This window comes from Anolis sagrei, chromosome 1 (genome assembly GCF_037176765.1).
Source record: "Anolis sagrei isolate rAnoSag1 chromosome 1, rAnoSag1.mat, whole genome shotgun sequence".
NCBI lineage: Eukaryota > Metazoa > Chordata > Lepidosauria > Squamata > Dactyloidae > Anolis > Anolis sagrei.
The window spans coordinates 319,209,980-319,222,129 of NC_090021.1; the positions used below are offsets into that span (position 1 = coordinate 319,209,980).

At 38.0% G+C, this 12,150-nt stretch overlaps 1 protein-coding gene across 2 annotated transcripts in view; it reads left to right on the plus strand.

The window, feature by feature from the left end:
* The window catches only part of VRK1 (VRK serine/threonine kinase 1), a 46,533-nt gene that overhangs the window by 16,926 nt on the left and 17,457 nt on the right, over positions 1-12,150 (plus strand). For both annotated transcript variants that reach the window (XM_060755864.2, XM_060755872.2), the window contains exons 4-9: positions 1,267-1,336; positions 2,765-2,852; positions 5,203-5,311; positions 5,469-5,561; positions 9,902-10,034; positions 11,760-11,880. In XM_060755864.2, the coding sequence (XP_060611847.2) occupies positions 1,267-1,336; positions 2,765-2,852; positions 5,203-5,311; positions 5,469-5,561; positions 9,902-10,034; positions 11,760-11,880 (614 nt within the window). The remainder of the gene's footprint in view (positions 1-1,266; positions 1,337-2,764; positions 2,853-5,202; positions 5,312-5,468; positions 5,562-9,901; positions 10,035-11,759; positions 11,881-12,150) is intronic.

Below are 12,150 nucleotides of genomic sequence, written 5' to 3' on the forward strand. Positions count from 1 at the left end.
TGAAACACGCTTACCAGAACAAAATAACTAGAACATATACTTCATGGTGCATGTGCAAAGTTTGTATTGCTTTGTTTAAGAAAGAATCATATTGAGACAGGTGGTTATTAGTGTTCAGGTTTACTAAAATGTCTAGCCATTTCAACAGGAGATGGTAAAAGTAAGATTGAACATGCCTTATGATCAAAGATCATTTACATTACTCTGCTTTCTGATGGAGTGTCTCATGAAGGCAGTTTGACGCCACTTTAGCTGCCATGGCTCAATGCTATGGAATCCTGGGAGTTGTAAATAATAATATACTTTATTTGTATTCTGCTCTATCTCCCCAAGGGGACTCAGAATAGATTAGGGAATACATATATAACAACAAAGACAGACGGTACATAGACAGAGGCAAGGCTTCCCTTTTTTTCATCTCCAGCATATGGAGGCTGTCTTGACTCAGCAATGCGGAGGTGCTGTTGTCCCATTTTTCCATGCCAAGGCAGCTGTTGTCCATAGATGCCTTCATGATCAAATTGACAGTATGTCTTCTGGGGCACCTTTTACTTCCCCACCAAAGCGGTACCTATTTATCTACTCACATTGCTGATTTCAAACCGCTAGGTAAACAGAAGCTAGGGCTGATGGCGGGAGCTCACCCCGACCCACAGCTTTAACTGCCAACCTTCCAGCTGGCAAGATTTTCTGTAGCTGGTGGTTTAATCCACTGTGCTAACCACAGCCCTGCATCTTTGTATCGGCATCTTTGGCAGAGAAGGTACCAGCATCTTTGGCAGAGAAGGCCAAAGGCTGCATTAAAAGATGAGGCACATAAATGAGGATACTTGCTTTGGCCCCATCTCTGTTTCTATTGTATTCCATTTGTGGAATGGGTTCTAAATTGCAGAAGGAATCTTGAGAGATAGAAGAGGCTCTCTCCTTAAGATAGATAGACCTTTCATCTTAACCATGGGTCATGTCAAAATTTGGCCCCCAGTTGACGTATAAATGATGTTAATTTATACATGAATACAGTATACACCATATTAAGATGAAAAGCCCATCACACTGAAAATTATAGAAATGTTCCTTTTTCACACAATGAAAAACAGATTTCCTTCATTGTGTAACAATAGGTGAGAAAATGAATCAAAAGGAAGAAAATTTGAAGGTTTTAGGATACGTAAGAAGAATGTGTTGCCTAATATCAAAGAGTTTGCTAGGGCAAAATGTACAAAAATTGTTTGTGGAAGGTTCTGTTTATTTTAAAATTATTTCTAGGAACCTAGTGACAATGGACCACTCTTTACAGAATTAAGTTTCTACATGCGAGCTGCTAAACCAGATCTAAGTAAGTAATGGATTCTGAGTTTTGATTTACCAAAATAATTTCTTTTTGAATAGTGTAATCGAGATCAGGGAGAAAAGTACAATAATGTATAGTTTATAAAGATTCATTGGCAACTGAAGTTATTATTTATCAAGGCTTTTAAATTGGCACTTTTGGACATTCTTAATCATAGTGGGGTGTTTCCTCATTGTGGTAAATCACTGTATATTTATTGAAGTTAATTGTTTATATGCAGGACCTACTGAACTGGAACACTGGCTCTTGTTCTCTTTAAAACCAGAAGGTCACAGCCCACTGAGGCAGCAGCCACTGATTTCCAAGGGGAAAATGGAATTGTCATAATAAATGGTGTCTGTTCGAAGGGGAGAGCACAACCGATATTTTTTAAATAACATGCTTGAATTTTCTTAAGTTCTGCCTTGGAGTTCAATGGGGTCTCATTCACTGGAGGTTTCTAAATGAAGACAAGATGGCCAGAATTTGTTAGTTCTTTGAATGTGTATGGTAATATGAGGTTGGACCGAATGGCCCTTGTGGCCTCTTCCAACTTTATATTTTTATTCCATCAATTTATTATAATGCTTAAGAAGCACAAGACTTAGGCAGAGCATCTTGAATTAAAATTACTAGAATATGGAAAGGATTATGCACATAGTGTGTCTATCAAGTGGGTAGAATCCAATCAAAGTTTGTGGAATAGACTTGAAGATGCTGAAGTTTGAAGATGCTGAACTCATGCATATTTAATGTTGACAAAGCTTGTATCCTTAGAATTATGTGTTCAGCTATTATTCTTGCATATTAATCAGTTTTCTGTATTATTTAATAGTAATAATAATAATAATAACAATAACAATGACAACAATAACAGCAACCGGAAAAACTTACACAATATGAGGATTTAATGACAGAAATGCAAAGATTCTGGCCCAAGCCATTAAAGCTGGTCCCAGTTGTGATCGGCACACGGGGTGCAGTGCTTAAAGACCTTGGCCTGCACTTAAACACAACTGGTGCTGACAAAATTTCCATCTGTCAGCTGCATAAGACCACCCTACTCAGATCTGCACACCTTATTCGCTGATACATCACACAGTCCTAGACACTTCGGAAGTGTCCGATGTATGATCAAATACAAAAGCCAGCATAGTGATCTTGTTTGCTGTGTACTAATCTTGTTATGCAGCAAATAATAATGATAACTTTTATTCTTGTATCCCGCCACCATCTCCCCGAAGGGACTCGGGCGGCTTACATGGGACCAAATGCCCATAAGACAATAAACAAACAAGCCATCACACAAAAACACACTTAAAATAAGAACGTAATCAAATGGAGCATTTCCATATTCTTGTATAAATGCAGCAATAATTTCTTGGTGGAAAACTGTTAACGTTGCATATTTGGAAACTTCTTTTATGCTTTCAGTTAAGAAATGGATTTCTTCTCATAAACTGAAATACTTGGGTGTACCAAAGTACTGGGGTTCTGGCTTGCATCAAAAGAATGACAAAAGGTACAACCGTATATTGTTTTATAATGTATAAGATTTTCAGTGACTACCAGCAATAGCAGCTGCACAAACACTATGGTAGTTTCTTAAAAGCATTCCTAGCAAGTACAGTTATTTGTTGGCCTTTGATACGGTTTTGGCATTTATACTTCTAAATCACTGTGAAAAAATGGGGACTGTTTATTGCCAATCTGGAAAAAAAGTAAAGCTAAATTTAGGATAATCTGCAAGTAAATTTTATTGGTAAAGTATTGGATATACACATCACTACATGTATTTAAAAGCAATTGTTTGGGTGAATCTTCAGAATTTTAGCATTGCTTTATATCTTGTGGCTTTACTTAAAGGTTAATAAATATGTTGATGTTTAAAGTGCTGTAAGGCATTTTAGTTTAACTGCAACATTCTAATACTCTGGAATTCATGTTTTGTTTATGAGTTTGGAAGAGATTCTTCATGTTCAAACATGCAGTTTCTGCTCCTGAGCTATGATTCAGAGCTATTATGTGTCATGAAAGCCCTTCTGCACATAATCCACACTTCCTTGATTCTTCACCTCAATTCTGACCTAAAGATCTCAGGCTTATTTTATTTATTACTTATATAACCAATGCACACACCATTTACTATATCTGAAACGACACCACTGAATGATGTTGGAACCGATTCTTTCGGTTGGAATTATTGTTTGAATGTCTGCCAGGTTTTAAGAATAACTTGTCAGAAATGCCATAAGCTATGGTTGGGGAGAAGGGAGCATGTGGGTGGCCTCCAACATTTGCATTTAACTTTCAATAAAACATTGAAGCTTTATTTGGATGATAGAAAACAATGGATCTGAAAATCTATCAAAGAAATTTCCATGTTTTTTAACTGGCCATGCACCAAAGAATCACAACATTAGATAAGATATGAGAATTGTGCAGCCTCCTAGATGTGTAACAGCAGCAGTTCCCAGAAGCTCTAGTTAGCATTGTCGATAGTGTGGAATGATGGGGTTGCAATGTATCAGACTCCCAACTTTGTAATGATCTACAAGCATGAAGGGTTCTTCTCTAGGGGACACATTGCTTTGGAATTAGTCCAGCCTACTTCAAAGAATGTTTTAAAAAGCATTCTCCAATGGCGTGGCAAGTAAAAATTGATAAATGCTGGTGAACTAGAGCAGAACTAGAGCAGTGGTTCCTAACTTATGGTCCACAGATCCCTGAGGACCACAGTGTCTTTACAGGCTGTGTGGGTGAAGGCTTAAAGTTGGTTTGTTGTTTCTGTTGGGGGATGTGTGTGTTTATACATACATGCAATCTCAATAAAAATTATTACAATAGGAACATGTGAATTTACTACATTCTCTCCAAATATAAGGACCCTTGATGAGCAATTTTTACTAAACATGTAATGGGCTTTAAGCTTTTAAATCTTGAGTTAAATCTTTGGGTGGGAGGGGGGTCGTGAACAAAAGATGTTTAAAGGGGGGGTCTATGGTAAAGAGGAGCTTAAGAACAGCTGAAGTAGAGCATTTCTGCATGTAGCCACTTACATGTAAAGAAAGGGCTTGCTGAATCGTGGCAATATAAACTTGTCAATACCAATTATTTTTTAAAAAGTTTTTAACCCTGTCATTTAACCTCGACTTAGTCCCGTGTGGTCCTGCCTGCTTCTTAATAATTTTAGTTTAGTTTTTTTTATGTCTGGAGTGATTTGAGAAACTGCAAGTCGCATCTGGCGTGAGAGAACTGGCCATCTGCAAGCACGTTACTCAGGGGATGCCCAAATGTTTTACTATCCTGTGGGAGGCTTCTCTCATGTCCCCAGATGAGAAGCTGGAGCTGACAGATGGGAGCTCACTCCATTCCCCAGATTTGAACTGCCAACCTTTCGGTCAGCAGTCTTGCCAGCACAAGGATTTAACCTATTGTGCTACCAGGAGCTCCTAATAATTTTAGTAATTTGCTGTTTGACCCATTGCCATCAAAAGTAAGGCTGATGGATACATGAGAGAATACCTTAAATTTAAAGTCACATCCTCATTAATTTGTAGAAGGTTAGTGATAGTTTTCTTGTTCAGAAGGGTCTTTAATATGAGTTGGATTGTTCTCCTGATTAAATTGCTCTTTGATTCATTGTGTGGCATGTTGCTGTATATATTCAATACATTCTTAAGATGTATAAGTGATACAAAGGGCATAGTTTGAATTTTTGTTGCTGCTATTGTTTTCAGTGTGTGTGTGTTTGTGAGCCTTGAATGCATTGCTTTTTGCCAAACTGCAATTCAGACATCTTAAAGTATAATGCTATAATTTGAATATGTGCATTTTTCTTTAAATCCATTACTTTTTATTTTTGAAATCAGCTATAGATTTATGGTGATGGACAGATTTGGGAAAGATCTTCAGAAGATCTTTGAAGAGCGAGGAAAGCAGTTTACACGTAAAACAGTATTACAGTTGGGGCTGAGAATAGTAAGTCTTCAAATCAATATTTTAAATGCTAGATTATGCTTTTTTTTAAAAAAAAAAAACCACCCTTAATTTGTAATCAGTAGAGGCCTCCTGCTATGTGAGTCTGGGCTTTTTTCTCTTTTTGCTAACGTTGTTCTGTGTTAATGCTTTTTGATAGCTGGATGTGTTGGAATATGTTCATGAACATGAATATGTACATGCAGACATCAAGGCCTCAAATCTTCTCCTGGGCTATAAAGCTCCACATCAGGTAACTTCCAGTCTGTTCTTTCTGAAGTGTTTAACCTATTGTTTTAAAGAAAATAGAGCTGCTGTGAACCCCAGCAGAAATCTTGCCTTTATGAATGTGTACGGCATTAATATTTCTGCTTGACATTTATATCTAGTTAATGTTGTACATTTTTTATTCACTTTGCTGGCAGTTGATCAAATTGGCTATTCTGCCCTGAATAATATTCAGGAGAATGCTTGCGATACAAAACGAATTTCAAATAGCTATTTGGCGGTGGAAGTTTAAAATTATATAGTACACCGGTGAATTACGTTTGCTTGTCTGCTTTGTCAATTTTTTATTTCCTTTGTTTGAAGAATCCATCAAGCATAAGTGTTCTGTTACTTGGAAAGCCTGAGTTTTTAACATGTTGATTATTCAAATCAATTGGTTTACAGAAATATCTGTAGCTGTCTAATTTTATTATTATTATTATTTTATGTCTTTAGTGTTTGGCAAATGCACAGATGAAGTCAGTAATTTTCTCTTGTTCAAGTGCTTACTGTGAAGTGAATAAAAAGCTAGTACTTTTGAAGTTGCCCAACTAGCCTTGGAAGTGAATTCCACAGAACCTACCAGTCTGAAAACCGCTTAGAGATATGTGGGTTTGGTATATTGCAGAAAGAATGGGGAGATTTCTCTCAATGGTCAGATGTCTAAGAATCATTCCAGACAAAGGGCTGTCTCTCAGTGACAGAAGGTGTTCTCTTTTTTCAATAGAGTTACAAGCTAGGCAGGTGCATGGAAAGCTGTGAATGTAGCATATCTGGATTTCAGTAAGACCTTTGACAAGGTCCCCTTGACCTTCTGGCAAACAAACTAGTCAAATGTGGGCTAGGCAAAACTACGGTTCGGTGGATCTATAATTGGTTAAGTGAATGAACCCAAAAGGGTGCTCACCATTGCTTTCTCTCCATACTGAAAGAAGTGATGAGTGGAGTGCTGCAGAGTTATGTCCTGGGCTCAGTTTTGTTCAACATCTTCATTAATGACTTAGATGAAGGGTTAGAAGGCATGATCATCAAGTTTGCAGACGACACCAAATTGGGAGGAATAGCTAATACTCCAGAAGACTGGAGCAGAATTCAAAACGATCTTAACAGATTAGAGAGATGGGTCAAAATTAACAAAAGGAAGTTCAAGTGACAAATGCAAGATACTCCACTTAGGCAGAAAAAATGAAATGCAGAAATGTGAAATGGTGGGTGCCTGGCTCAACAGCAGTATGTGTGAAAAAGATCTTGGTGTCTTCATGGACAACAATTTAAGCATGAGCCAATAATGTCATGCTGCGGCTAAAAAAGCCAATGGGTTTTTGGCCTGCATAAATAGGAGTGTAGTGTCTAGTTCCATGGAAGTCCCTCTATTTTACCTTGGTCAGACCACACCTAGAATACTGTGTCCAATTCTGGGCACCACAACTGAAGGGAGATGTTGACAAGTTGGAATGTGTCCAGAGGAGGGCAACTAAAATGATGAAGGGTCTGGAGAACAAGCCTTATTGGGATTGGCTTAAAGAGCTGGGCATGTTTAGCCTGCAGAAGAGAAGGCTGAGAGGAGAAATGGCAGCCATGTATAAATATGTGAGGGGAAGTCAGAGGGAAGAGGGAGCAAGCTTGTTTTCTGTTGCCCTGAAGACTAGGACACAGAAGAATGGCTTCAAACTACAGGAAAGAAAATTCCACCTGATCATTAGGAAGAACTTCCTGACTGTGAGAGCTGTTCAGCAGAGGAACTCTCTGCCCCGGACTGTGGTGGAGGCTCCTTCTTTGGAGGCTTTAAAACAGAGGCTGGATGGTCTTCTCTCAGAAGTGCTTTGAATGCAATTTTCCTGCTTCTTGGCAGGGGGTTGGACTGGATGGCCCACTAGGTCTCTTCCAACTCTATGATTCTAGAGATCTTCCATCTCTTCTACAACAGATTTCTGTGTTAAGAGAAAAGATGAAAAAGTGGTGAGGAAAACTGGAAGAGGGGGAGAGGAGGAAATTTAGTAGATGACATTATCTGGACCCCGCTAAGCTTCAGAGAAACAGTGATAGTGAAATAAAAACATTCAGAGAATCTCTAGGTAGTTCCATTATTTATACCCAAAGAGGAACGTCAGCAAGTTTCCTCAGTTGGATAAAAAATCATGTTTGTTCACTCTTGTGCTTTGGCATTATCACATTGACTCAGCGCTTCCACCTTTGCACTCTCCTCCCCTTCCTTTGGTTACTCTGTGTTGTATTTTGTAAGGCTGAGATCAAGGTTTGTCTTTCTCATATCTCCATTTATTCACAGTGCCTCTTATCAACATTTTTTATTTATATACACTTCTATGGAAAGGTGGTAATTGTCTAAAAAGCAGGACAATATGTTTTTTTCTAAAAAAGATTTCTCTTGCGGCTTCACATTTGGGTTTTGTGTACTTTGAATAAAGGGACAAAATATTGGGTCACTTCAGAACGGGAGGGAGAATTTCCTGTTGTTGCAACAGTGTTTTTTTTTAAGCAATCCCAAAGCTCCCTTTGCCTAAAACAACATTTGTAGTGGGTCCTGAAGATGACACACTCACCCTATGTTTCAGTTTTGAGACAGTCTTATTTAGTCTCAATTGCAGAATCTTTGAACATGTGCACAATGCCTGCTTGTCAATGCATAATACTCGGCTACCAACATTTCGCTAGGACGAGGGAAACCAAGGACAACCAGAGAGTAGGCTGCATACAAAGCAGCTTTCTTATTAAAACAGCCTGTAAATGTCCTTTGGTGGAGAGAAAATGCTAGTGATTCACAAATAATTCTTTGCATTTCACTTCACACCTATTCTCAATTATCTGCTTTTTGGAACAGAAAAGGAAAGGAAATAATGTTGATGTTGGGTCTGGGTCATTGTGGCAAGCCTCAGTTACATGCAAGCACAGTAATGGCTGCTTATAAAACAAAACAGAAACAGTCCACATTCTGAGCATTACAGATAGATGTTTTAAAAAAGGATTGATCAGATCCATGCTAACAACAGCATGCATGGTAGAGACTTGAGCTCACCGCCTGATCACTCACATGGTTCCTTCTTGAAGTTTGCACCAAGGCAAATCAAAATGACTTTGGTTCTGATCCAAGTTATTTGAAGGGCCATATTTTCTCTTATGAACATGCCTGTGCTTTGTGATCTCCTGGGGAGACCCTTCTCTCTCCTAACAACCTCACAGGTCTGGAAGGAGCAGGTGAGAAGATTTTCTAGGTGGCTGCCCCCATGATCTGGAACTCTCTTCCCAGGGAGATTAGGGTAGCCCCTACTCTGTCTGCCTTCCGCAGGGATATTCCAGTGTGCATTTGATGACGGTTAGGCCCCTGTTCATGAACACTCAGCTCTATTCAGTACTTTGTACTCAGCACTTTACCCCTGGCCCTATAAGCTGCTTTTTGCACAAGTCCATTCCTAGCCTCTCTAATTCTGATCATGCTCATCATATTCCTGGCTATTGATTGATTGATTGTTGAGTTTTGTTTTTGATGTATTTTATTAATGTTTTTTATACCCTGCTGTTTCTAATTGTTTAATTAGATTGTGATATGTTTATTATGTTTTCAACTGTGATTTAGTTGATAAACTCTGTTGTTTGCTCTGAGCTTGGTCCTGCGTGTAAGTCGCCCCGAGTCCTTTCGAGGAGATGGTGGTGGGGTATAAAAATAAAATTGTTGTTGTTGTTGTTGTTGTTATTATTATTAGATTTTAATGACGAATAACTATGTTAGATCCACCTTACACAATGTGCTGGATATTGCTAATGGTTGCACTGGAGTCTGCATGTTTTAATAGTATATGTTTAAACAAGGTTGACCTGCCTTAACTTGCTCTCTTCATCTTGAGTATAGTATTAAATTTAATGATGTAATATATTGTTTTTTAATATGAACGTGGATAGAATGATTCATAGAATTGTAGAGTTGGAAGAGACCACAAGGTCTTCCAGTCCAACGTCATTCTGCCATGCACGGATACACATCAAACTACTACCAACAGATGGCTATCCAGCCTCTCTTTAAAAACCTCCAGAGAGTAAGTAAAAAAATCAAAAATAGTATCTGATTTAAAACCAACCTAAGGTTTGTGTCATCACTTTTTTTTCTTTTTGCTTACTGATGTCTTGCTGGACTTCACAGTGTTGTTAGATTATTCTGTATTTTATGTCATGTATATAATATATTTGATATTTTAATAATAATAATGACATACTGTGTTTTTATGCCAGTAAAATAATAATAATATCCCCTTACAGTTCCTTAATATTTATATTTTTATAAAATGGGCTTTGTTGCATGTGGTATCTTAACAGGTGTACTTGGTGGATTATGGCCTTGCATTTCGATATTGTCCAGAAGGCAATCACAAGGATTACAAAGAAAATCCCAAACGCTGTCATGATGGAACACTTGAATTTACCAGTATTGATGCACACAAAGGAGTGGGTAAGTAATAAAGCTCTGCTTCTTGTATGACATTCCTTCAAGTTACCCGTGGTGAATATCAGGTAACAAATGTCAGCCTGTTGATATATTGCCCTGAAATAGATTGCTTGCTTCTTAGAAATTCTAGAGTGAACCAAATTTGTGAATAAATCCTGGATTAATTTTAAATAATAAGGGTTGCAATTCAGATTGTGACGTTAAATGGAGAATGACAAAACGGAATGGTTCTTCAAATAGGATGAAGCATAATTGAATGTTTAACCGCCCTGTGATATTACAGTAATTTAAATAGCATATAAGAAGTACCAAAGACCAGTGGTGAAAAAGACAAAAACCAAAGAGCAGTAATGAAAAGGAGGGAAATCTAATTAAGCAGTATAGCAGAGTTTCTCTGTTCTGCTATAGCAGCGTTTCCCTGGGGGGGGGGGGGTCGTGAGGGGGTGTCAGAAGCGTACGAAGTCTTTTCTGTTGCTCATGGGGGTTCTGTGTATGAAGTTTGGCCCAATTCTATCATTGGTGGCGCTCAGAATGCCTTTTGATTGTAGATAAACTATATATCGCAGCAATTATAATTCCCAAATGTCACGGTCTATTTTCCCCAAACCCCACCAGTGTTCACATTGGGGCATACTGAGTATCTGTGAAAAGTTTGGTCCAGATCCATCATTGTTTGAGTCCACAGTGCTCTCTGGATGTAGGTGAACTCCAAAACTCAAAGTCAATTCTCACCAAACCCTTCTAGTATTTTCTGTTGGTAATGGGAGTTCTGTTTAGTTCAATTCCATTGTTGGTGAAGTTTGGTCAAGTTTGGTTCAATTCCATTGTTGGAGGAGTTCAGAATGCTCTTTGATTGTAGGTGAACTATAAATCCCTGTAACTACAATTGCCGTATGACAAAATTATTTCCCCTAACTCCCATCAGTAGTCAAATTTCAACCTATTAGGTATTTGTGCTAAATTTGGTCCAGTGAATGAAAATACATTCTGCTTATCAGAGATTTACATTACGATTCATAACAGTAGCAAAATTGCAGTTATGAAGTAGCAACAAAAACAATTTTATGGTTGGGGTTTATCACATGAGGAACTGTATTAAGGGGTCGCGGCATTAGGAAAGTTGAAAACTACTGCAGTATAGTATAGTGCCTCAATTTCTATAATTTTTCATATTTTCTAAATTTCAGATTAGAATCCTGAGAATGCTGCAGTGAGCTGAACCCCCAACCCTACTTCTTTCTGTTCACTCTGTGATCTGCATTGGGACTTACAATTAAAAAAATAAAATAATAATAATGGAATTTTTACTGGTCATGTGCAAATACTTGCTTGTATTGAAAATAGTTTTTTTGGATCAGAGCCATGGTGATGTCTGACCCCACTTAGAGACCTAATTATAACCCTCTTCTCCCTACGCTATTTAGTCTCCAGTCAGCATAACAGCAGCTGGGGACTCCATCCCACACTGATGACCCCAGGTCACAGTCCACTCTTAGGAGACCATGGCTATTCAGCTTTCATGGTCCTGTTTCTAATAATACCATGCAAGATGTTTTGCATGCCTCTTGTTCATGTTCTGTGGCCACTGATGAGGGATTATGTTTTCGTTTTGAAAGTCGCTGCAATGTAGCTTTGAACAGTTCCTCTCAGAATTTTTTTATAGAGAGTACTTTATAGCTGTCAAACTAGATCTTTGTTGTGATAGTTAATACTCTGATTTGTTTGTAGCTCCTTCAAGACGAGGTGACTTGGAAATTCTGGGTTATTGTATGATCTGTTGGCTTAGTGGCAAGCTACCATGGCAAGACAACCTGAAAGATCCCAATTATGTCAGAGACTCAAAAATTAGGTAAATTGTCATGTTTCTTTTTTTTTTAAGCCCTAAAGTCTTGTTCCGTTTTTAAAAGCATTGTCATCCATATATGTGCTTAAAGAAGGTTGGATTGCGAATCTCCCTTTTGTAAAACTAAAATATTGACCATATGCATGTAGAAAGAAAGGTTGTGTGAAACCCCCCAAAAAATGAGATCATTGTATTTTCCAAGTCTTACTCTAAATTAATGTATTTATTTAATTTATATGCCACTTTTCAGCCAATTGGGATCTTTAAATTTAAAAG